The 27,473-nt window shown below is 43.7% G+C and overlaps 1 protein-coding gene across 1 annotated transcript in view; it reads right to left on the minus strand.

Annotated features, from left to right (window-relative positions):
- The window catches only part of TANC1 (tetratricopeptide repeat, ankyrin repeat and coiled-coil containing 1), a gene marked incomplete in the record, with an annotated part of 175,626 nt that overhangs the window by 94,934 nt on the left and 53,219 nt on the right, over positions 1 to 27,473 (minus strand). Inside the window, 1 exon segment of the mRNA XM_027768446.1 lies at positions 6,606 to 6,710. Within this exon segment, the coding sequence (XP_027624247.1) occupies positions 6,606 to 6,710 (105 nt within the window).

Below are 27,473 nucleotides of genomic sequence, written 5' to 3' on the forward strand. Positions count from 1 at the left end.
GAGACAGAGAGACAGAAAGTGAGAAATCACCCCCCAGGGGGGATGGTCACGCCACAATCCCTTCTCCTCCATTCTCCTCTCGGGATCTTGGGCACACACGCACACGCGCCCGGCGTGAGTTCTAAGTCACCGGGTCTGGGATGCGAATGGTGGTCGACTACATTGGAGTCCAGCGACATAGCCATTACGCTAACTGCTGGTTCCCACAGCTTGATTCTTATATCTGCTTTTGCATTCAATCTGTCAGTGTGTGTGTGTGTGTGTGTGTGTGTGTGGGTGTGTGTGTGTGTTTAATTTGCTATAGGGCACATGTGCTCCCTAGAGAGAGACAGAGTGAGGGAAAGTGAGAAAGCACCCTCCAGAAAGGATAGCTCCTCTTCAATCTCTCCTCCTCCATTCCCTCTTGGCACTGTAGGTCTGTACACACAGTCCATTCTTCTCAAGCCACTAAGTCTGGGACTCACATCACACAATCAGCCATGTGGGATCCAGCTGCCGAACCACCAAGCTCTGGACTGGTCCAGGTTATATTCTTTGGCTTGAGGCACACAACAACAGCAGCCTCAGGAAAAAGAGAGGAGTGTTTTAACTTAATTATAAATGTTCTGCTTTGAAACCTAACAAAAATTGACCAACAGCAGTTTCTTAAAAGTGCCAACGTTGACTCTGAATCTATATCAATGAAGTCTCTATACTCTACTACTGTGAAATCCAACGGTCTGTTTTGCACTTTACATGGATCCTTTTATCATGCAAGATTTGTAACACCATGTACTGGGTCATTTGAAAAATAATGGTTTTCGAGATCTTGTAAGTGTAGATACATTTTATTATATAGTATCAAAATATCACATTATCACTACAGATCTCAATCGAGAAGTCTTAGAAAACCACCAAGTTCAATGTGATGAATGCAGATTTTTCCAAAAACCCTAATTTTCATTCAAAAGGTCAAGTTTTATTTTGGGTAACTAATCCTACAATGTGTTTTTGTTTTTCTAATTGAAACTCATTCATTTTTGAGAAAATGAGCGCCAAATACCCAATTCTGAATAACTGTGGTTTGTCGATCATTCTTTCAAATAAAAAATGATGTTCTATTTAAAAAGTAGCTAGTTCAGTTTGCAATTCAAACGATTACAGAAGTGCTTTGCCTCAAGACAACCATCATACTTCAGGATCCAGAAGTACTTTAGGCAGACTTTCCATTTCATCTCACAGAGTATAAAAAGATTGGGATTCACAGGTCAAGATTTAATAACATTCATTATTTTTATTACTTTGTCAAGGACATTCTTCAGTGAATTATTCTTTTGACACAAGTATATGGCAGTGAAAATAATGGCTACCTACTAGTGAGGCCAGTGACCTGTCTTGAGTACTAACATGTTAAAAACTGTATTGAAAATTGCTTTTGCACCATCAGTGAAAATTGTCAACACACGGGAAATTGGAATACTTCCTTCGTCGTATTATAAGAAGTTTTAACCTCACAACCCCCACCCGAAGAAGGTCTTAGGGACACCTAGAAGTTCACTGGCCACATTTCTGAAAATCCCTCAAATCTATGATTGTGTTTAATTTTCACTTTTCTTAAAAACAACAACAACAACAACAACAACAACAACAACAACAAAAAACTACAGTCATATACCTCTCATCCTAGTCACTGATCTCTCATCTTCCCTTACCTGCTAAACTTTTTGGTTAAAGGATCATTTAATCCTCACTAATCCTTATCACAGATCTATAACTTCAACTCACAGCTCTCTTAAAGCAGTCCCATTTAATATATTAAGCACTGGGGACCAGTGGGTAGTGTGGTAGTTAAGGCGCTGGACACTCCTGCATGGCCGACCATGATTCGAGTCCTGGACTTGTTGGGCTTGCTTTCTCACTTTCTCTCCCTCTCTCTTCCCCCTTCCACTCTGCCTCTCTCTGGTCAAATTAAAGTTAAATAAATAAATAATAAAGTTAAATAAATGATTCTTAAAGAATAAGAATGCTAAGCATTAAAAATGAAAAGCAAGTTGACCTCTTCTTTTTAGTTGCAAACCTCCTCTTTTGATTTTCCTGTAGATTTTTGACACTGCAAACACCATGGAAAGGAAGTGGCCATTATCATAGAAGACAGAGAGCAAAAAATCTATGGTTTCCCTCATGGCAAAGCCCTCATGAAGGGGAGACTACTGCCCTAATTCCCTAAAAGGCGAAGGGGAAGCCTGCTTGCCCCTTGTACCATACGAGGTTACAGTGAAAAGACAGCTGTCTAGGAACTAGAAAGCAAGTCTTACTAGACAGCAAATCTGTGGGCACCTTGATCTCAGACCTGCCAGTTTCCAGAACTGTGAGAAGTAAATCTGTGATTTATCCATCACCCAATTCTTGATATTTTTGTTATAGTAGCCTGAAGGGACTACACCACCAGGTAAATCTTAAAGCATAACTCCAATTAAGTCTTTCCCATGCTCGAAAATCCCATCTGCTAACGTCTCAATTCACTGCCCAGCTCAGATTAGCCAGCATGACTTCCTCCTTTGTGCTCTAGTCACTCTTTGTACAGATTTTTAATCCCCCACCAGACTCGGAGGCTCCATGAAGCAAGGATCTATGCTTGGTAACTCATCTCGAATGGCATTCAACATCTTACTTTTCACAAGGCAGGAACTGAACTAATATTTATTCGAGCAGATGCAGAATGAATGGATATTCTACCCCTAGTTTCTCTTCTGCCACACACACCTGAGATATGCCTCCCTTCTGTACCTCCATCTAACTAAAGCTTGTACAACTATTGGTTAATGATGCATTACCACTCTAAGAAGCTGAAAAGTAAAGATAAAGGAGGACTAAGGATACCTCTGATGAAAGGAAGGGAAATACTGGGAGGAATACACAGTTATGCTTTATTTTTTCAAATAGTAGGTGGATAGGTGCCATGATTCTTTATACTCTTTAATTCTCTACATCTTTTTGAATGTCTGAAATAGTAATAAAAACATAAGTGTCAATAAAATATTGACTTAAACATTTATCTAAAAAAGACTCTTTCGTTTGGAGTTAAATTATTTTGTTGTTTTTCTATGTGTTACACGTGCAAACCACAAGGCCAGAAAAAGTTTCATCTTATTTTGAGACTGATCTTCACTGAGAAATGACTCATGAGATAAAAACTTTCTCACCCCTCCCTATGGAAGCTTGCTCAAGTAGCTAATGATATATTAAAGCAAACCTAAATGGATTATAGTTGTCCCTAATTCAAGAAATAAAGCTGTGAATCCTGTTATAATTTAATCATCATTTCTCATTATCCGGGCATTTTTCCCCCCTGAAAGTAGAGGCACTGTTTGGTGGATAAATGACACTTTCTCCCTAAATACTATGTTGGTTTAGCAATAGAAAGGTTATTTATAAAAGATCTATATGATATGATGCAGAGTTTTTTAGGGAAATAGGGGTTTGTATTTTGTTTGAGGATGTTATGAAGTTACTGTTTGGTCACAGTAGAAAATGCTATGGGACCAAGAGATGGCATATGGTGAATTAAGGTGCTGGACTCCCACAGTTCAAGTCTCAGACCTGGCAGCTTAAAACTCATGCTGGACACATATGCATGCCTGGCCAAGATCCTGGGAGGATAATGGAGGAGAAGGGATCCCGGCATGAACATCACCCCGGAGGGAATGGCTTCTCACTTTCCCTCTTACTGTCTCTGGTGAATGCAGGCACCCTATGGCAAAAATGTAAAAAAAGAAAGAAAATGCTATCATTCAAGAATATTTTAAAATACTGAATAAGGTATTATAGAATGTTTACATCATAAAGATGTTTTTAGGTTAATGCAAACCTTACCAAATAGAATCTTTGCTTACCAAAAAAGTTCACTTGCCCCTATCACTGAGCCCATTTCCTATGTGGCTAAAATAGGCAAGATACACACAAATACAATTATTAAATAAAAAAATTAATAAAAAATTCAATGTACTCAGTGGTTTTGTTTTCCTTCTATTTAAATTTCAAACAGAGAGCCGAATCACACATTAATGGAGTTGTATAACCACCAAAGCAAAAATGAGGCAGCGTAGTCTGGGAAAAGTTATTTCAATCATTTAGGAATAACTTGGTATTTTACGAGTCTATGTGAAATTTCAAAAGCATTTCTCAAGGAGCTGTCCATACAGTCTGTTCATTTGGTGAATATTAACATGCTATTATTGACAGCACCCAGAAAAGTACCTTAGAGACATAAATAAGAATTACCCAAGGAAATCTGAGGAGATGACACATTTTAAGGTAAAAGTTAAGGGACGATGTTGATATTTAACTCTAGAAATCAGTGTTTGCCCATCATGCATCTGTAGATGGCTAGGTCCATTATTAAGTGAGCTCTAGCCTCCTCTTTAGGTTCATTGACCTGGACATAAAATTTGCACTTTAATATGGCAGACTTAATTAACCCCATTGAAATTTAAAGGATTCCATATGGACTAAAAAAACACATCACCCTTTATTAATTGTCAGGTTCAGTGTTGTTAGGCAACTGCATCCTCAGCAGCCAACAGAAAGATAACTCTGCTGGGGCTTCCACCAACATCATGGTTGTCTTCACACATGACCATGTGCCCACAGACATGAACGACACCCTCTTCCCAGACACCTAGGAAAGTGACAATGTTCCCCGTTTCTTAATCTGAGGTGAAATGGCAACTTCTGGCCCTGTACCTATAGCCTATGTTTGTCACAATTTTGGTCCCCATGGAGCCTGATGGTGGTGAATTTGAAAGTTTGGGTCTCAGGTGTATCACGCAGATGAACCACAAGCCACTCTGGCAACACCAGTCCCTGCACCTGAATTTATCTCTGCCCTTAGCCAAGCACAGAACCCTATCTCCTTTCACCAAGAAAGTGGCCAGTTTTGCCTCTTGCAAGGGGAAAAAAGTTGAAAATGAGGAACTACTTATAACCTCTTTTCTTTGCCCATTAAAATCCTAAATTTCTCTACCCAGAACCCTCAACAATTTGCCCAGCCAGGGAGGAAGAGGTTACATATGGAGTCTGGCGGCCAAAATCCCTAATCAATCAGGACTACAGTGACTTCTTCAGGTAGGGGTGAGGGTAAGGTGTGGCAGGCTTAATCTGAAATGGGCAGACCACTTGGTAAATTTGATGATCGATAGGAGCTTCATGATGAATAGATTTTTATTTCCCTTTCTACACACAGAAGAGAAATGAAAAAACAGACCACCTGCTCACGTGAATTCACAACCAAGAGAGACCTCACATATCAGCAGATGGCTGTCCTAACCAGGCATTCCCCGTGGATTCCTGAGCCTCATCACACACATGCTTGACACTTCCCCACCCCCGGGACAAATCCTTGAATCCTTGTTGTGAGCTTCTTACCTAAACGACACAACTGGGCACCTGGACAGAAAGGGCAGGGGTGGAATTACTCACTCCAGGACACCTGCAATAGCACCTCTCACCTGCTACAAGTGCTGGCGCTGGCCCCACCTCTCCACCCACCAGTTCCAAATGCCCTTCGCACCCCTCCTCTCAGCTCATTTTTGGCTGCATTCTCACGGCCATCTCACTCCACTTTCTTTCCCACTCTCTGCCATACAGACCTAGAAACACACACTGCCATAGAAAGCTAGCTAAGAACACGCACAGCGGTTAGGACATAAAGGAGTCGCATCCCCTCTCACCACTAACAAGGCACAGGCGGGGCTGAAGAGGAAACACTGATAGGTTTCCTCTCCTGAGTTCCCTCTCGGTCCTACTACATCAACTCGTGTCCACACAAGTAACGGGTAAAATAAGCTGCTTTACAGAGGCCATGATCCCTAACCCTACGTTCCTATAAGAAAATAAGAGTACAACTTTGAGATACACTCATTAAAAACCAAAGAGTTGGCAGTTGGGAGAAAGGCACAAACAGGTACGTTCCTGAATTGGTTTTAAAAACAAAGAACTATCCACACATCTGTTAAGGGCTACAAATTTAAAATGTCTGTTATATGTATTTCCAATTATAGAATGACAAAAATATAAAAATTTTCATGAAAAGGTCTTAATCAATTTGGAATATTTTTGCCCCTATTGTAATATTCCTTAAAGAAAAACTTTCAATGTTCTCCCCCCAAAAAAAATAAGAGGCTTCCAAAAAGTTACCAAATGTTTTTGTAAAAAAATTATTATAAGCTTTGTCCAGTTAAAGTTTTAGCTTTTCAGCCCAAGCCTGTATTGAATATTCTAAAATGACAGAGTATTAAAAACAAAACGAAATCTTGGAAGCAGTCTCCTAACTTTTTGTATTCCCCTTGCTGGATAGGTCAAAATTCAGATGAAATAAGACTCAATCCCTAAGCAATGCATATGTACCACTCAGCTATCCCTACCCCGTGTATGTAATTCCAAGAATTCACATTAGCTAAACAGATCTCAGCCCAAGAGCAGGGAGGAAAAAAAATAAACAACTCTCAAATACATCCAGTTCAGCCAAGCGTTCCTGCAAGAGGCACCAGAGTTTCATTCAGAAATGGCGGGTGCCGTATGTAAAGTCTTCGGGGTGGGGGGTGAGATCACTGAAAATGTATTCTTACCATTCTCACTGGGCTCAGCGGGCAGGGGTGCCTCTCTGAACGGGATTATAACCGCATCTCCAGGCACTCTGGGGCTTTCCACATACTTGGGCTTCCTGACGGGACCTGCAGCAGGAAAGATCTGAGTGTGGCTAATTTTTTCCAGATGCAAACAAAGCTTCAGAATGTACAGTGTGCGTTCTTCCCAGGACCCAAATACGCCTAGAGGACGAGTCGGCCCCTTCCCCTCCCCTGAGCACACACACACAGTCCCTTCAGTACAGACACGGGAATGTCCTGTCTGGGCTGCCAAAGAAGAAAAGAGTAGACACAGAAAGGAAAATGTAAACTCTGACAAAAACAAAAGCTGTCCTTTCACTGGGAAGTCTCTACAGCTTTCTCTGCTGTGTGTCAAGTAGGTGATTTTGACATGTTCAAGCCTGGACAGTGTGTGGAGAAGGGTTTTGCTTGTTTGTTTGTTTGTTTGTTTGTTTGTTTAAAAAAAAAAAAACAGACTTTTTCTCTATCTAGGAAAAAGACGATGTGGTTGCTTTGTATCTCCAAAGTCAGGAGGCAAGGCTTACAAAGAGTCGGCTTGTGGTATCAACACGCTCGGAACAGCCACAGAACACAGGGGTCTTATCAGGCTGGTGACGCACAGCAGTTGCGAGGGGCACAGGAGACAACTGCTTTCTTGGCACCTAATGTCACTGCCTCCAAAAGGCACAGCAACCAGTCCAGACTGTGATTCAGGGATATATATACGACACTGAGTCTTATCTGCTACCTCCTCCACCAACCCAACTTATCATTGGAAAATGTGGAAATTCTTACTAATAAGGTTGATGAAACCCTCCTGTGTTGCTGCTGCTGCGAGTGTGTGATGGCATGGTCACTTTGGAGAGCAGTTTGGCAGATGCTCAAAAGGTTACACACAGGGTTATCGCACTCCTGTATGAGTAAATATTCACACAAAAGCTTGTACACAAATGTTCACAGCAGCATTATTTGTAACAGCCAAAGGCCCATCAGCAGATGACAGCGAAATGTGGTATATCCCTGTAATGGAATATTACACAATAAAAAGGAAAGAAGCACTGATTTATGCCACAACATGGTGAAACGTGAAAACGTGGGCTAAGAAGCCAGTCAGAAAAGACTATATGCTATATGATTCTATTCATATGTCATGTCTGGAATAGACGAATCTATAAAAATAGAAAGCATGAAGAGTTGCCAGGTTCTGAGGGACATGCAGGCTTGTGGGGTGATGGCTAAAAGGCATAGGACTTTTTTGGGGGGTGATAAAATGTTCTAAAATAAGATTGTAGCAAAGATTGTACAATCTTGTGAATCTACCAAAATCACTCTACTATATGTTTTAAATGGATTAATTGTCTGATACGTGATTTATATATAAATAAAGCTTAAAAAAAAAAAAAAGACTACCCAATCTGTTTGCTCCTTTCAAATATCACAGTACATTTTTGTCCAGAATCACCCACTTGACTCTTGCTTTCCTTGGTTGCTTTATAATTAAAATGACTTTTAAAAAGACCACAGAGACAAGGAGTATTTTATATCAGTAAGGGAAGCCAGTGTCAGAAAGAATACCAGGCAGGGGGTCTCAACCTCCCCACAGCAACCCTAGCCTCAGTCGATAGTCCCAGGGCCCTGACTCATCACCACGCAATGAACGGGTGATGCAGGCAGATTTAGAGCAACCTTCTGTCTCAAAGATCTTATGCATTTGAGAAATTCTGTTCAAAACAGGGCTTGTGGTGAGAGATGCTGCCATCTAAAGGTCTATTGCAAAAGCAACTGAACTATATAAAAAAGACCCAATTCTCAGCTAGTTTAATACACTACATCTTACAATATGCCATGTTATCAAAGAGTCTTATAGTACCTTACCAATGAGGATGTGATTTCAGACTTAATAACCCATGGGTTTGTTTTTGTTTTCTCAGATTTTGCCATAGGGCGCATGTGTTCACCAGAGAGAGAAAGAGCGAGCGAGCGAGCGAGAGCAAGTGAGAAATCACCCCCCACAGTGGTGACTGTGATGCCACAATCCCTTCTCCATTCTCCTCTCAGGACTTTAGGCATAAGCGCCCTGTGTGATTTGCAAGCCCCTGGGTATGGGACTCAAACTGCTGTCTGCCATGTGGGCGTCCAGCACCCTAACCACGACACCACCTCCTGGCCCAAGTAACCATGGCTTTTAAATGACTAATGAAGTATTTAATCATATGACTGTCTTTATAATTTATTTAACCATCTCCAAAAAAGTTAATTTTTTAAGGCAAAAAATTGAGTGGTTATGGGGGATAGGAAAAATGTCTACAATCTATATGGGAAATGCAGGATATCCAACAGGACTTGTTTTTTTTTTATCTAAAATATACATATATCCACACATGCACACATCCACAGTGGGAAACACTGGGGAGGGGGAGGGCTAAAGTGTCTGCTGTAGAAGACGGCAACTAGAAAGAAGGATCTGAAGTGGGCAGGCAGAAATGGAACCAGGACAGACACCTATCTACGTTTTTGGTTCCCTACTTACTCCCTAAAGTTAAATGGATCATTGGCAGTTTTTCCAACTTCATCTACTCTCTTCCTATAAAGGACTGGGGTGGGAGAGCCCTTTGTTATTACTGTCTGATGATGTGTAACTGCCCCAACCCATGACATACCCACTGCTCAGGACATACCTGTACTTAGTCTAGGCCTAACTGTTCTGGATATAGTGACAGCAAATCTGAAGAGATCTATTTCCATATCAACTCAATATGTTCTTCAAAAATATTCTCAAGGGACAGCACTGTGGCCTAGTGGCTAAGGGAGTTGGATCCTACACAACCAACCACGTAGTCCCGACAGCTTGAAAAACGAGCTGGACATGTATGTGCTTGTGAACCCAAAGTCTCAGCAGGATGGAGAAAGAGAGACTGCGGCGTGACCACGCTCCATTGTGAGGATGCTTTCTCCCTCTCCCTCCCCTTCTAGTGAGCACATACACTGTGGTAATAATAATAATAATAATAATAATAATAATTCTTTAACAGTAAGTATTTTCTGAAATGTGGGCTCTCACATGAATGTGAAGTGGTTACTGTGAACAGTTAGAACATGGAACCCAATGCTATTCAGAGCCTTTGAACAGCACCCATACCTTTCTCTTTAACTGTCTATCGCTGTTCTATGCAGAGGCAATTGCTAACTGTGAAAAACACTCAACACAGAGGAGTCAGGGCATTAAGAACAGACTTGGGAGTTGGGCAGGTCTGAGTCAAACACTGTCTCTCTCCCCTCATAAGTTCCCTCACTGCTGGCCTCAGTACATCCAAGGGTTAAAAGATGAGCCAGTGGTATCCTGCTACAAGGGGGCAATTCATGAGCAGTCACCAGGCCAATCTTGTTTCCAGGCATAGGAAACGGTTGATGCCAGATACAATATGAGACCTAGAACATCCCACAGTAAGTAAAACATGTACTCAGTGGTCAGCAAGCCTACACACTTAACATATATCAATTCATTCATTCCCACCTAATATCTTTGGGAGAAAAAACACAGGTTCTTCTATTTTTAGGTTAAGAAACAGACTCAAATAAGTTAAAAAATTTGGTCATGGCCCACACATGGCAAAGCAGGAGGAACTGAAACCCTGGTCTATGCAGTTTTCAAGTCCGTGCACTAAACCACACCATGGAGCACTTCTAAAACCAGAACACTTAGATTCAACATGCAATTCTAGAAAAAGTCAGACACTGGAACCTTCTACTATCCAGTCAGCCATGAACCTTAGCTATACAGGCAGTAACTCTTTTTATTCATCCTACTTGTCTCTGATCTCCCCTAACTTTTATTAGGAGTTGAAATACTATAACGTGAATATAAACAACTGCTCTCCAACACGATCCTTTTATTTAAATTGCTTTTCACAAACAGCTGAACCTCAAATGCTATAAAATAATATAAATTTATAGCCATCACACTTTTATTCTTCTCCCTCCTCAATCGCTCATTAGAGAATTTGTATGCACTTTCCATCAAACAGAGCAGACGATACTCAATTGCCTCCACTCCCTTTCGAAACACCACTAAAGTTGCAGTAAAGGGATTAGAGAGAGACCAGTGGGGAAAGGAGACAACCACAGGCAAGAAACCAAACTTCTGAAAAAAGACTGCCAAGGAGCAGTGGGCTGAGCAGAGAAAAGTTTAGTGCAGAGGAGGTTGGTAGTGAGGCCTCAGCCTGGGCCACGGAGCCTCTCACACTAGGCCCCTCTGAGGGAAGCCCAACACAGCACCAATGCTTGAAAGTCTGTTTAAGAGGCCAGCCCATGGCCTAGTGGTTAAGGGAGTCAGATCCCACATGGCCGCCTGTGGTATGCATCCCATCCTGGTGGCCGTGGGTGGGTGTGTGTGTGTGTGTGTGTGTGTGTGTGTACGCGCGCGCACACTGAAAATCCTGACAGATTTGAGAAATGGAGCAGAAAGGACCTAAGAATAATCATAGCTGGGGACCCTGCCCCCAAATGGCAGATCTAGACTTTTCATCCAATAGCACAGCCTGACATAACTTTCAGTCAGCTTTTAACACCTTATTTATAATGAGAAGTTAAGGATCACTAGACAGTGGAATTGAGATCCTACCCCGAAAGTCCATGAATAAACTGACTAAAAAAAACTACGGAGGATCAGAAAAATGAGGGGGCACAGCTTCCAGAAAGAAAAGCAATATGGCACCTACTACACAAAGGGGCAGTGTGATGGGGCACTTAGAATCACGACATGGTCCACAAAGCAGGCTGCGGCCACAGAACGAGGACAAGAGCAGCCTACACCAGTGAGGAGCCACTGCCACCACCTGCGCACTCATCTTACACTTACACAGCCACCTTCCAAGACACAATGACACTTAATTCTATCCATGGACACGAAAAAAACTACATCAAACAGCCACATTCCTTGTCAACTGAGATCAAAACAAAAATCCACCTCCTCAAAACCCCCCTTCATGCTCAAGGAAAACCGCCCAGCATCTTCCTACACACAGCTTTTTTGTTTAAGGCAAAATACTCAACATCTCTAAGCATAAGTCACCTTAAAGTGATTTTCTCCCTTTACATTAACCAAATGTTTTACCAGACTAACCAGAATGTAATACTATTGGGTCATTGGAAAAGTCATGATGTATTTTTCTATCGAAAATTATCCAGAAAGCATGGTATCACAGTTACTAGCTTTTTTTTTTAAAAGCAAGAGGTCTTTCAAAATAACAGATATTAGAGCCAGCAGATGACATGATGGTAAAGGCACTGAGCTCCCACAAGGCCCACCATGGTTCAAGTCCCAAACCTGACAGTTTGCTTTGTCTGTCTCTTTCTCTCTCTCTTTAATGAGTGCACAGCCCTGTGGCAACTTTTAAAATAAACTAAATTTAATTTAAAATATTATTTTTAAAAACAAGGTATTATTATGAAAATTGGCTCTTTTTATTTTTTAAAGAGATTTTTGCTATAGGGTGCCTGTGGTCACTAGAGAGGCAGAGAGATAGAAAGTGAGAGATCACCCCCCCAGGAGGGGATGGCCTTGCCATAATCCCTTCTCCTCTACTCTCCTCTTGGGATCTTGGGCACTCACACACATATACCTGGCATAAGTTTTAAGCCACCAGGTCCAGGACTTGAACTGTGGTTGACTAGGTGGGAGTTCAGCAATGTAACCATTATGCCATCTGCTGGTCCCGAAAATCGGCTTTTTGAGAAGCATTCCCCTGTCAAGGCTTCCTCATCTTCCTCATACCCCACCCCTTACTGCCCACAGCTGACCACAGCATTGGCATAAAGCAGCTTTTCTAGCCTCAAAGTGCACAGGGTCCTGGAATGGGGGCACATCTTGCTAAGATGCAGATTATGCTGTTCAAAGTCCATGGGATCATGGACCACACTTTGATAGCAAAGGTGGGGGCTTTAGGGAAGACCATCACTACCCACTACTCCTGCCATATAGAAGTAGGGTGGGCCCAGTGGCTATGGCTGGTGAACCCACCTGTCCAGTTTATAAGGTTTAATACAGATGGGGCAAGGCCTGGCACCATGCTTCATGTCTATAATTCCAGCAACTTGGGAGGCTGAGGCAACAGGGAGGGGCCCTTTCCTTACTCCATTCCATTCTCCACTGTGAAACTGCGAACAGGACTCTCAAAGCTATAAAGAGCTCCTAAAAGTCAAGGAAACAAAAAATGTGCTGAACAAGGTAAAATAGCCATAAACTTCCAGATGCCCAGTCTGCAAGCCTGAAAAGCACAGCTTCTGCCAGTTTCTTTAAACATACAGAAGAGCTTCGTGTCTCTCTGGAAGGGGCAGCCAGAACCTTCCCTTCATCGCTCCATTCTCTAACTGCAGAGGCAGTGTCCTTCCATTCAGTATTCTGCCTTTCCGTACATCTCCAAATAAATACACTGCTCCCAGCGGCCAGTTTTCTTCTTGACATTTTAATCACGGAGCTATTTGCTGCTTAGAAACTGCCAAAAGAAGGAATGTGGTGTGTTTGTTTGTTTGTTTTCCTAAAGGGATGGTAGACCAAATTGAGTTTTGTCTCCAGGGAGAGAGACAGAGGGAAGGGTAGGGGTTACTTTTCATTTCTGAGTGTTAGTATTTTTTTAAATTATAGATATATATAAAAGCAATATTTGGGATGAGGAACACCTTAGGCTACTCACTGCATTTAAAATAGATCTTACATTTTTCACGTCATCTGGAGACTAAGAAAAGGGGCACTTTGTATTATCAATCATTTTAGGATTTTTTTAAGCATCTTAAACATTCACAATAAAGGTTCTGTCAACTTTATCTAGAACAGGTTTTCATTTCACATCGGGCAATGTTCACAACAAGGAGAGAAATATGAAAGGAGTTTTTGAAGGGGAGGTGCTCTATCACTAAAGCAAATGTCATTAAACAGCCAATTCAAAATGGTAAACTATCACATCACAGTCTGGGATTTTTAAGGAGCAAGAGATGTAGACCGAGCTTCTGAAGCCGCATTCTTCTCCCTCATGTGCTTTCCCCAAAACGATCAGTGGACTAAGGAGATACATCATTTGGAACTGAGTAAAGGGGGGACTGACCTAACCAAGTCAGAGGCACAGAGGGCGTCCTCGGCACCAGGGCCTGGGTCTGACTTCCCTCTGCCTGCAACTTCCTGGAGCTGGAGCTGGTGCCAGAGCCGGAGCCGGAGCCAGAGCCGAGGCAGGGCTGGTGCACGGGCAGGGGGTCAGGGGAAAGCCCCCAGTTGCAATCTATAAAGGTAACAGCCTTGTGGGAGGATTCACTGTGAGGAAGGAGGAGCCAGAGAGCTGACCCATCAGTAAGTCTCGGCCTACAAGGAGGGCCATTTTAAGCACCAAGTGGTACCTATCACTTGATTTATCCTATGAGAAAAAATGGAAGGGGCTGTGAGTAAAAAAACTAAAATGCTGCTTGAGAAGGCTTTCTCTTTTTAAAAAATTATTTATTAAATTTTATTTATTCATTCATTTATTTTTAATTTGACAAAGAGAGACAGAAAGAGGGGCAATGAGAAAGCAAGCTACCGGGTCTAGGACTTGAACCATGGTCAGACATGTGGGAGTGTCCAGTACCCCAACCACCATGCCACCTGCTGGCCCCTTGAAAAGGCTTTCTCTACTCCAGGGAATGACAAATCTGCACCAGGCGCCCCTCCACACGTGTGGGGTTTACTGGGTTCCAATGAAGGACAGGGCATCAGCAGAGGGAAGTACCCCAGCTGCCCCAGCAGACACAATCCAAGGGATATCCAGAGCACTTTTAAAGGACCTGGGGCTGTGCGTAAGAGGAGGAGGGCAATGAGTCAGTGCAATCTGAGTTATTACTGCTACTGTGGCCTCATCCATACCCAAAGACAGGTGAGCTCTGGGGAAATTCAGTCTGCAATTCTAGGGAAGGAAAAAGGACAGTGAGCAAAACAATGAGCCACTCGCTGATGAGCAAGCAAATTACCTGACACCACTCTCTCAGTAAGCTTCCTTTTTCCTTAGTCCAAATGCCTTATTTTTAGGAGTCCACTGGGAAAGGTTGGACCATCTTTATTCATTTACGCAACACAATGCACAGGGTGCCAAAGACAAAACCACGTGCCATCAAGGCACTCACATCCATAGGGAGCTAGTGTACCAGAATGGGCCACGTGCCTCCAATAAGGCATTGTTACAGCAAAGGCAGACAAAGGCAAAGTGTGTGGCCTGCACGTTTACAGTACTATAGACACAACGCATCAGCACGACAGAATAACCTGAGTAATGCTTCCACCTTCTTCCAAGGCACTTTGATCTGTCGTGTGGTGCCTACGCTGTACCTAAGCTGTTTTCAAATATGAAAGCATGCAAATGCACCGGTTTACTTTATTTACTCAACAAATACCCGTGGCATATCCACTGCGTACCAGGCACAAGGATGAGAACAATAGACATAATCGAGTGCTTTTATTTAGTATTTATTTATGTATTGCATGGTAGGGGAGGAGCAGGGAGAGGAAGGGAGGAAGAAAAGAAAGGACAGGAGGGGTTGGGAGGAGGAAGAGAGCGAGTGAGAAAGGGTGTGAAGGAGACAGAAATGGAAAGAAAGGAAGAGACAGAGACGCAATACCCCCAACAAGGTCTTGACCCTGTGATCTACCCTCATGTTAGCCAGGCCAGACCATGGCTGCAGATGTACCCAGCAGACTGCAAACGGGCAGCCTTCCCATGTGGGTGAGCCTCACAGAGCACGGCATTTTACACTGAGCTACAGACAGCCCCCTGACATAGCTGTCTGGACGCTCTCAGCTGAGAGAGCAGGAGTCTTTATTACACCGTCTTTTATTTCATAACAGTTCAGCACAAATGGTGTAATATGAATGTATGTCAGATGGCTTCATCTACCACCTAAAGGCAACTGGTTGTCTTAATATGGAAAACATGCTCCAGGAGTAGTTAACCACCTTTTCATCAAAAGGCCGCCCTGAAGAGCCACCACTATAGGCCAGCTACCCCTATCGCCAACCAATAGCAGGGTTAAATTAATTATATACTTTAAGTCACAAAGGAGCTTCCATGTTGGATTAACTACTGACTTTGCTAATTCGCATTACGGTTGCTGAAATCATCATTGCACCAGTGAAATTCCTGGTTTTGAGGTAAGGGGATTGACTAAAAAGGTCATACCCAGGTATAAAAAGCTAGCAGGCCTTCAGAAATTCAGGGCTCTACATAAGAACGCTGCTGATCCCAGGAGAGTTAAGCCATGGCAGACTGGCAGGAAAACTGGAATCTTGCCTCTGATGGGCAGAATTCTAAAGCTGTCACTCCATGGTTCCCACCCCCTTGGGACAGAATCAAGTTCTGCCTAGGTACTGCTGTCAAGAGACACTGCGGATGAAATTAAGAATTAAGGCTGGAGGGGCCAGCAGATGGAGTAGTGGTTACATTGCTGGACTTCCACATGGATGACTGCAGTTCAAGTCCTGGACTCAGTGGCTTGAAACTCACACTGGGCATGCATGTGTGCATGCCCAAGATCTTAGGAGAAGACTGGTGAAGGGACTGCAGCATGGTCATCCCACCTGGGTGATTTCTTACTTTCCTTCTCACTATCTCTCTCTCTTCAGCAAGTGCATGTACTCTAAGGCAAAAACTTCCTTAAAAAAAAAAATAATAAAAAGAATTAAGACTAACTGTTGACTCTAGAAAGAGCTTATCCTGGATTACCAGGGTGAGCCCAGTGTAATCACATGGAGTTTTTTTTAATTTGCCAGAGGGTGCAAACACTTGTGAGAGAGAGTACCCCTACCCCTACCCTCACCCCCCAGGGCAGACAGCCATTCCACAATGCCATCTCCTCCGTTCTCCTCTCAGGATTTTGGATGCACATGTGTCAGGCATCAGCTCCAGGGCTTGAACCTCGCAGTCAGCCACGTGGGTTCTAGCCATCTTAACCTACACACCACTGGCTGGCACCTTAAAGTGGAAGTGAGACAGAAGAAAAATGGGGCAGAAGGCAGATAGGGAGGGCCAGAGATCTAAAGTGTGAGGATTCATGCTCTGCTCTGAGCAGGCAGGAAGGGGCCACAAGGGAGTGCTGGCAGCCTCTCTCAGCTGCGAGGGATGCCTACAGCAGCAAGGGAGTGGGCAGAGCTCAGTGCAGCAAGGCAGGGAACCAAATTCTGTTCCCCTATATGAGCCTAGAAGGGTCTTATTCCCTGAGCTGTAAAGGAACACAACCTACTACCATCTTGATCTTGCTGTGAAACCAGAACCAACTGCTGGCTGGATCATGTAGAGCACCTGCAACTGGATTGGGCTTCAGAAGGACCTGGTCCTACGTTCCTCTAACTTCTGACTATGACTTCTAACCTACACGATTGTGAGATAAGAAATCTGTTCTAGGTTGACCAATTGTAGCAATTTCGTATGGCAGCAATAGAACACTAATACATTGTCTATGAGCTGTCTTAGGTGAGACAGGCAGACAATGAATGCCAGGTACGTTCAGAGCACCAGCCCCCTAAAGAACAGAGCTGAGACTTCCCCGGGTCTATGAAGCAGGGGATAACCGTGGTTGTGTGTCAGTCTGCAAATAAACTCGTGTATGGGCAGAACTCAGTCTGAACCTTCTTTTCATTTAAACCTGGTAGAGAGTTAATAGGAAAGAAATCTCTAGCTCTCACCTCCTCCTACTTTTGGCAGTAATTATAACGTACCATAAAGAAGCTAATACCTAAAATTGATTTCAAGAATACCTAAAACTGATTGCAAGAATCATTAACCAACCAGTTACAAATAAGTAAACAACCACAAACCTTGCTTTGAAGATGTCTCTGGAAGGAAGATGTGAGTCCTTACTGGAATCTCTCTAAGGAACTAGAGAAGCAGCCCATAAAGCAAAGAGGCTCTTCTGTTTTCACAAAAGCAGGAAAAGAGCCCAGAGCTGCAGGAAGTAACTGACGCTGGCAATAGAGGAAGGCAGGATTTTTTAAGAACTTGCTTTCCTGTGACTTTAGGCCAGTCTTGCACAAAGGGTGGTCCCTGGACCTGCAGCAACAGCATCACCTGGTAACTCACGAGTCATGCAAATTTTCAGCCCACCCCAGACTGCGGGATGATTCTGACGACACCTCAAGTTTGGAAAACACTGGTTCTGCTTGCCTGGAGTGGCAAGACAAGACCTTGCTCACACAGTGAGGAGGCTTACAATCAGGTATGAAGAAAGACAGCGTGATGTTTGGTGATTTTGGAGAAGAGAGCAAGGAAGGTGCTCTACAACACCTCCTTACCTGTCCCTATGGCTGAGGAGCGGTACCAGCACAGCAGTCCTATGGTCACTCATCACCCCTCCTGTCTCCATCCTCCACACAGCCAGGCCAGTACAGTCCACCTCTCCCGGGACATCTCTGGTATGTACCCACACATCCCACCTCTCACCCTCTACAGGGATCCTCATGTCCCACATCCAGAGAAAATACTGTGACAGTACCAAAAGCAGGAGCCTGGACACCTGATGATATCGTGAGATCGCCACAACTGCCTCCGCCTACCTCTGGACTGACAACTAGAGAGAGCGATCCTTTTATCTTGTTTAAACTAGTGTGCATTCGACTGGTTTCACTTGAATCCAAAACTGACTCCTAAGACAGTAACATGAATTATTGGCTCTAACCTCACCTTGCCTGAATTGATTTAACTTATTGGTTGTCTTCCAACCTCAGCAGGTTTAAAATTAAATGAAGAGCTGAAATGAGTGAAATGCAAAGTATTGCTACAATTGTGTTACATTTAAAAATAACTCAGTCATGTAATAAGAATATCTCTAGCAGAGAATTTTTAATGTTTTTAAAATGTGGCATATAAGAGTACCTAACTTGCCTGTAATTCCTATTTAAAATACGTAATTTGTAGTTTTAATTAAAATTCACTTAAATAGGAGCTCCAAATAATCTTTAAACACAAATTTATAAATTGGGTTTTAAGGTTTATAGAAAGTCAATTTTAACTACAACACACCAAACAGTAATTTGAAATGCGTATCATCCGTACATAAAACGCTGGTCTTGAATACCAAAAGGCTCATCTTTTTTTTTTTTTTTGAAGAGGTTTTCGCTATAGGGTGCATGCGCTCACCAGACAGAGAGTGACAGAGAGACAGAAAGTGAGGAATCACCCCCCCAGGGGGGATGGCCACGCCACAATCCCTTCTCCTCCATTCTCTTCTAGGGATCTTGGGCACACACGCACACGCGCCCAGAATGATTTTAAGCCACCAGGTCCAGGACGTGAACCGCAGTCGACTACGTGGGAGTCCAGAGACATAGCCATTACACTAACTGCTGGTACCACTGAAAGGCTCATCTTAAATGGTCTCTCCATTGTGTGAAGTGTATCTTTCCCTTTCAAAATGCTCAATCCAAGGAGCTCAAAACTCTATTATCAAAAGAGGGGAAGGGTGGGGAGGGAAGAAAAATGCATCCACCAAACTCTTAAATCCACAACTCCTATCCAGCTGGCCAGGCTAGCCATCGTGTATGTCTCACCCCTCAGCTGAATTCTAGAACTTTCCATGTACTGCTGCAGTCCTTCTGCCATATACATTATCTCCATATTGACCGTCATTGCCTGCGCACTTGCCAGAATCCTCCTGCAGACTCACTTCTGTGTGTCCCCAGTGTCTGTACTGAGGGGCTCCCTCTGAAGTCAGGAGTGCCTGAAGTCAGCAGTCTCGTCCTGTGCAGTCAGAGAGGGTTGGAAGCAACAATCCCAGAGAGTCCAGTGGGAAGTGGCTCCTGAGCTTGAAAGCAAGGGCGGAGTGAAGGTTGGGCTTGAAGCAAACACTCGTCTCTGACTTCTGCATGTGCTTTCTGTAGCCTGAAATCCTGCTTGCAAATATTAGGAGCACTGTGAAGTCTTAACCTTATCTCTCTAGAGTCTGAAAAGACAAACTGCACTCCCAGCTGCACACGTAGCTCGTGACCTCACTGAGAGGAGCCAGATGAGGAGCTGCAGCCACATCTCACCTCCTCATGACGCACCTACTGCCATATTGCAGTGACCCAGGCCACAGTGGCCTCTCAGCAGCCAATCAGTGTCCTGGATCCAAGACTCAACAGAGAGAAGACTTTCCACATTACACATACTACGCCCAGCCAAGCAGGTGATGTGGAAGCTAAGGTGGCTGGATCCGGCATGGTTGACTGTGCAGTTCAAGTCCTGGACCTGGCGGCCTGAAAACACGCTGGGTGCACGTGTGTGCATGTCCAAAATCCTGAGAAAAGTGGGTGAGAAGGGACTGCAGCATGGTTACCCCCACCCCCCACGAGCAGTGATTTCTCAACCTCACCACCACCTCTCTCTGGAGAATATATGCACCCTACAGTAAAAGCTTTTTAAAAAGCTATTCCACATTAAACACTGGTCAAAGTGATACATGGAAAATGTTTACCCACTTATTTCTTCCATGAGTGAGACAGAGATGCAGTACCAGCAGGATGCAGGGTCTTGACACTGGGCACAGAAGCCGGCCCCAGATCACGGGCACATGCGTTCCCAGTGCACTCAGGGAGGTCTCCAGGTGTGACTGTGAACACTGTCAGGTGCATCGGCCACATATAACGTTCCATTTTCTCTCTCCACGACACCCCAGCACCAACAACAACAATCTCACTTTACCTCACTCTAAATGCTGATCAAAATTAACATTCACCTGAGAATTCTGGTTATACAACAAGGAGTGGCTGCTTCTTTATTAAAAAATAAAACAAAACAAACAAAAACTGTGACTGAGCTCCAGCTTAGCACCAGGCCAGCCACACTGCCATATTAAAACCTTTCTCCAACTGCCCCAGTCTGCTCCTGTGCCCCCAGGGATGCACACGGTCCAGGACCACCCTGGTCCACACATCACAGAGGGCCTCGCAGCCCCTGGCTACTTCTTACACAGGCTTGAACACCTTACGCCTGAATGTAAAAACATCTGGGGGCAAAGAAAAACGAGACTACCAAAATAAGTCTCCAATCCACCTCTACCAAAGAATACTATTAGGTCGTCGGGAAAGTCATAAAAAACTTTTCTGTTTTTCTTATGCAAAAATGTATCATGATTTTCCCAACAACCCAATAGTTCCAGAAGCTCAGGGTTCCAACCTATTCTATTTTTATACCTCAGCTATTAAACAATTTAGAATAACCAGGGGAAAAAACAAGGCTTACCTGAAAAATACATTATAATAACACTTAACATACCAAAATAAATAGCTACTAAAATTCTTTACTTTGATTTACTTTTCGTGTAAACCCAGTCCTGTATAAAGGCAAAGTTGGAAGACTGTATATCTTTTCTTTAAGAACTGAACACTTCTCTGTTTTTGTTTGTTTGTTTATGTATTTTAACTACTAGACTGTCATGCGAATCGAGTCAGGTTGTCACAGAACTTACTCAAACACGCTATTCCCAGGACTTACCACTAGGTGGCACTGCTTAAATGCTAATGCCCGACAAAATCCCTAAGCACAGCCTTGCCAGAGAAGTCTCTTTGTCAAGGTAGCCATGCCCACGTCCACTGGAAACAAGGCGTCCCCAAGAGCTTTCTAAGGTTTCAGGTAAACACATATATGGTCAGCAGTCTATATCGAAGAATCAAACTTCTGAGGCAGTACCATTTCCTTCCTCATTGTAGGCCCAACTTAACAGAGTCCTACACAGTCAGCTCCTGGAAGACTGATCTCAGTGTCAGAGTTAGCAAGGCCACAGAGGGGGCCAAAAGGCCGGAGTATTCTTGGCCTACACTAAAGCAAGACACTGAAAGTTCATCCCTGAACCCATACTGACGAACGCAAATGGGGAAGATGACACAGATCTCCCTTGTAGAAAAATCCCAACTTACAGAGATCGTCCACTCCCAAAGAAGTGGAATCTGACTCCCCGCCACTTGTGTGTGGACTGCAGAGTAACGTCCTCTGGGAGTACAGTATACTCCACATACAGAGTGTGGAAGGAGGAAGGAAGGAGAAAGAATACCTTTACTGTGGAGAGAAACCTGGCAGCCAAGCCCTGGCCAGGTGATCCAGGTGAACAGTGATAAGCCATGCTGCCAATATGGATGTGAGGAGAAGGGGACTTCGCCGCTGTGATTCCTGCCAAAAATCCGTAACACTAGTCTAACGATGAGGGGAAAAAATCATGCAAATGCCAACAGAGGGAAATCCTACGAAACGTCAGACCAGTACTCTCCCAAATCAAAGGGCCCAGCACGTGGTGTTACTTAAGGTGCAGGACTCCTACATGCCCAACCACGGTTCAAGCAACAGCTCTAGCAGTTTGAAAATGATGCCAAGGGCAAGTGCAGGCGTGCCCAAAATTCCAAAGAGAAAAGCAGAGGAGAAGGGAATGTGTTGTGACCATTCCCTTCGGTGGGTGACTTCTCATTTTCCTTCTCTCTGTCTCTGTCTCTCTTTAGCAAACACACATATCTTACGGCAAATACCTAAAAAAATGATCAAAACGAGCAAAGTCAGAGAATAATCAAAGCTAAAGAGAGCTTAGGGAGATATTGAAACTAATGTAGAGACTAGCAGATGGCGTAATGGTTACGTCGCTGGACTCCCACATAGTCTCAGACCTGGCGGCTTAAACTCACACCGGGCATGCGTGCATATGCACCCAAGATCCCAAGAGCAGAATGGAGAAGGGACTGTGGCATGGCCATTCCCCTGGGGGGAGATTTCTCACTTTTTGTCTCTGTCTGTCCAGTGAGTGCATACACCCTATAGCAAAAATCTCTCAAAAAATTTTTTGGTAAAATAACTAAATGTAATGTGACACACCCTGTATGGGATCCTGGAATGACAAAGAACATTAGGTATAAGCTGAAGAAACATAGGGGACCTGATGGTGGCACAGCAGTAAAACATGACACTCTCTGAGGCTGAACCACGTTAGAACATTCTGGGTTTGCGGTTCTGAGATCATGTCGGGCAGCTGCATAATCTGGGGCTAGCTGAGGCTGGGGGTTGGAGTGCGGTGTCAAGATCCTACTGGGGCCAGCAGTTGGCGTAATGGCTATGTTGCTAGACTCCCACATAGTTGACCACGGTTCAAGTTCCAGACCCGGTGGCTTAAACTCACACTGGGCGCGTGTGCATGCGTGCCCAAGATCCCAAGAGGAGAATGGAGGAGAAGGGATTGTGGCATGGCCATCCCCCCTGGGGGGTGATTTCTCGCTTTCTGTCTCTCTGTCTGTCTGGCGAGCACACACACCCTATAGCAAAAACCTCTCTCTCAAAAAAAAAAAAAAAAAAGATCCTACTGGGGGCTCTCTTTTCTCTCATTCAAAGAAAGAAAAACTTGGGCTTTTTTTTCTGGCTGGAACCATGGAGGGCATTCAAGAGAAGAAAAATTAGGTTCTTGCTGGAGGAGGGGGGGGAGTTCCTGCTGTAGCAGAAACCCTAAAGAAAAAGTGAAGGAATTTTGCGGAGCTGGAGATTAAGTGTCTGAGAAAGAAGTTTTCTCAAAAGATGCTTCAAAAGGCAAGCAGGGGAACCAGCAGTTAGCGTAATGGCTATGTCGCTGGACTCCCACGTAGTCGACCGCGGTTCGTGTCCCGGACCCGGTGGCTTAAAACTCACGCCGGGCGCGTGTGCGTGCGTGCCCAAGATCCCGAGAGGAGAATGGAGGAGAAGGGATTGCGGCGTGACCATCCCCCCTGGGGGGTGATTTCTCGCTTTCTGTCTCTATGTCTCTCTCTGTCTGTCTGGCGAGCGCACGCGCCCTACAGTGAAAATCTCTCTCTCAAAAAAAAAAAAAAAAAAGGCAAGGAGGAATTTTATCTATGAACAAGCCAAGTACTATCATAAGGAATATAGACAGATATACAGAACTGAGATTCGCATGGCCAGGATGGCAAGAAAAGCTGGCAACTTCTATGTACCTGAAGAACCCAAATTGGTGTTTGTCATCAGGATCAGAGGGCTCAATGGAGTGAGCCCAAAGGTTCGAAAGGTGTTGCAGCTTCATCTTCGCCAGATTTTCAATGGCACCTTTGTTAAGCCTAACAAGGCCTGAACTAACATGCTGAGAATTTGTGGAACCACATATTGCATGGAGGCATCTGAAGTCAGTAAGTGAACTAATCTACAAGTGTGGTTATGGAAAGATCAATAAGAAGTTAATTGTTTTGACAAGAAACTCTTTAATTGCTTGACCTCTTGGTAAATTTGGCATCGTCTGCATGGAGGATCTGATTCATGACATCTATACTGTTGGAATATACCTCAAACAAGCAAATACCTTCCTGGGGCCCTTCAAATTATCTTCTCCACCAGGTGGAATAAAGAAAAAGACCACCCTTAAATGGGCGGAGATGCTGGCAACAGAGATGACCAGGTCAATGCACTCATTAGAAGGATGAATTAAGGTCTCCACCATTATTTTTCTAATCTGGTCAGTAAATAAACAGAGTAGCTATTTTCAGACTGGAAAAAAAGAAAAACTTGGAAGGAAGGAAAGAAGGAAGGAGGCATGAAGGCAGGCAACAGACCCGTAGTAGGTATCAATACTGGTTCTTCACTTGTGACAAATGTACCACTGTCATGTTCTGTGCTATTAACTGGGGAGAGTGTACCAGTACGGGATATAAGGGAACTCCACCTTTTTTTTTTTTTTTTAATAACTTCCAATTATATGTAGATAGTCATTGGGGAAACAAGTGATTTATAGTCTGTTGTCAAGTACTCCTATTTTTTTGAATTTTTAAAATTTATTATTTTTTTTTAATTTGACCAGAGAGAGACACAGAAAGAAAGAGAAAGTGAGAGAGTAAGCCACCAGGTCCGGGACTCAAACCATGGTTGACCATGTGAGGGTCCAGCACCTTAACCATTATGCCAGCTGCTGGCCCCTCTACTATTCTTTATAACTCTCTATAAACATTAAACTATTCTACCACCAAAAAAAGTATAAAAAATAACAATTCAGGTTGGCCCTATAGCCTAGTGGTCGGGGAAGCCAGAGCCCACATGGCTGACTATGGTTTGAATCCCAGTCCCAGTGCTTAAGTAAAGACATGTCAGGTGTGTGTGCATGTGTGTGCATGTGCATTCTGACAGGTCGGAGAAATGGAAAAGGGATTTTTGGTGTGACCATGACCAATTAGAGGGTGGTTTCTCCCTACTACCACCCCTATCCCCATCTCTGTCTCTTTCTGGCAAGCATATGTGCCTTCTGGAAGTTAAAAAATTAATAAGTAAAATTAACAAAAGTTCATCCAAGGCTCGATGGTTACTAAAAGATATCTTCACACACAGGAGAATCTTTCTACCCTCTATACTGATGTACTAGGCTGCGATCTTGACAGCCCTTAGTATCTGTCATGGAGGACACAGTGTTTACTAAGGAAAACACTGCTTCACTAAAGGTCACGTGAAGGAAAATGGTGGGAACACAGAGCTCGGTGGCTTCTGTGCTATCTGTACCTTTTGAGTTATCCAATCTAATCTGGCAATGAAGTACAACAGAAATGACTCAGGCTTTGGGATCAGACAGACCAAGGTTCAGCTAGTCATTAACAAGCTACGTAACCTTCTGGAACGTTATCTGCACTCTCAGGACTCTTCATTAATTGCAAATGGGATTGGTACTTATACGTGAGGGTTAGAAATGCTCATAAAGGGCCCGAAGCATAGTGGTAGTGAAGGCAGCTGGATCCCACAGAGTTGACTGCCCGGTTCAAGTCTCACACCTGGTGGTTTGAAAGACACGCCAAATACAAGTGTGTATGTGCCCAAAATTCCAAGAGGAGGATGTAGGAGAAAGAATTGTGACATGGCCATCTCTCCTAGGGAGGGCTTCCCCACTTTGCCTTGTTCTCTCTGTCCCTGTCTCCAGTGAGGGCACACACTCTATAGCAAAAAAAAAAAGTTTTTTCTTAGGAAAAAAAAACATTTATAAAGTCAGCCCAGCCACCACAGTGTACACTGGTAGACACTAGTACTCAAGATAAGGCTGGCTTGATACCTGGTCCATTTAAAAGCAAGTACTGTGAGGTATGCTCATAGTCTTTGCTCCTCAGGAGGTTCAGGCAGGAAGACTGTGACATGTTGAGATTGTCTTAAAAAAAAAAAAAGTTACCACATGTTTAGTACATGGTAAGTACTAAATAAACACTTTCATATGGCAGACTACTTACGGCCCAGAGGCCAGATCAGATCACCGAGTGTTTTGGAACACAGCCGTGACCACTCATTGCAGATTGCCTATGACTGTTTGTGCTACAACAGCAGTTAAATAGTCACAACAGAGACTGTATGATCCTCAGAGCCTAAAACAGTTACTATTTGGCCCTGACCTAGAGTTTGCTGACTCTGCTTGAAGGTCCTCAGTTTCTGTATTGCCAAAAGCTAACCAACACTTTCCATTCCTTATCATTCTTGACCTTCACAGTTTAAACCTTAGATGTCGTGTCTTGAAATCCTCCCTTGTCTGTGAGGCCAAGGACTCTGAGCCCGGGCTCCCACTTCTAGCTCCCTGGAGCTCTTCACAAACACAGCTCCATGGAACACCCAAAGTTCAAGATAAGCGAAGTCAAACTATTCCACACTGTGGTTAATTGCACCAGCACCTACTCCTGGTAGGTGGTAGGCCAGAAACAGCATTACTAAGACGTCAAGAACAATTGGGGTTGATATCCCACCTTCCTGAGCCTCAGCGTCTGTACCAAAAATGCATAAACACCATAAAATTAAATCGGGGGAAAATATAAAATCATCAGACACAACAAAATTTTCAAAAATCTAGATCCATCTAGAAAACCAAGCCAGAGCCCATAGCAAACTTCCCAATGGGTACACAAAAAATGAGTTAGAGGTAGACCAACATAGGCATTACACAGCTCTCTGGGCTGTTGGGGAAAATCTGGGGTAGTGTCCTAGAGGGAAGTTCATTTATCCCATCTGCTGTACAGACATGTCCTGTATGTGCCATGATCTGAAAAGGATGAGGGAGCCCTTGCCCTTAGCCATTCTACACTTTCCTTCCTTCCCTCATTCTCATGTACAAAACGGTCAGGCTAGAGATGCTTTTTCTTAAACTTTCTGAAATCAGTCTCTATGTCACTCCATTCTTCTCTGCCACAGTAGATTACTATACTAGATTTAATTATGAGTCCCAGATAGGCGCTGGCTCCACAGTAGAGTGGTTAGGGGAAGCTAGAACCCCCATGGCCAACTGCAGTTTGAATCCTAGGCTCAGAAGCTTAAGAAACACACTGGACACATATTCATACATGCCCCAAATCCTGGCGGAATGAAGAAATGGAGGAGATGGGAGTGCAGCATTACCACACCCCATTTGGGGGTGCTTTCTCCATCCCTCCATCTGTCTCTGCCATATACTCTGGTCATTAAAAAAAGAGAGAGCATATGAGGAAATGCTCAACATCCCTCATCATAAGGGAGATGCAGATTAAAACCACAATGAAATACCACCTAACCCCAGTCAGAATGGCGAAGATTAAAATACAAAAAGTGATAAGTGCTGGTGGGGTGAAAGGGGAACTCTCCTACATTGTTGGTGGGAATGTAAACTTGTTCAGCCACGGTGGAAAACAATATGGAGATCTACAAATAAAACTACCATTTGATCCAGCAATCCCACTTCTGGGTATCTACCCAAAGGACAGGAGAATGCTCAGTCAGAAAAGCACTTGCACATCAATGTTTATTGCAGCATTATTCACTATCGCTAAGACATGGAACCAACCTAAATGTCCACAACAGATGAATGGATGGAAAAAGTGTGGCATATATACTCTATGGAATACTACTCAGCCATAAAAAA

The sequence above is a fragment of the Tupaia chinensis genome, unplaced genomic scaffold, assembly GCF_000334495.1.
Source record: "Tupaia chinensis unplaced genomic scaffold, TupChi_1.0 Scaffold146346_1, whole genome shotgun sequence".
Classification (NCBI taxonomy): Eukaryota; Metazoa; Chordata; class Mammalia; order Scandentia; family Tupaiidae; genus Tupaia; species Tupaia belangeri.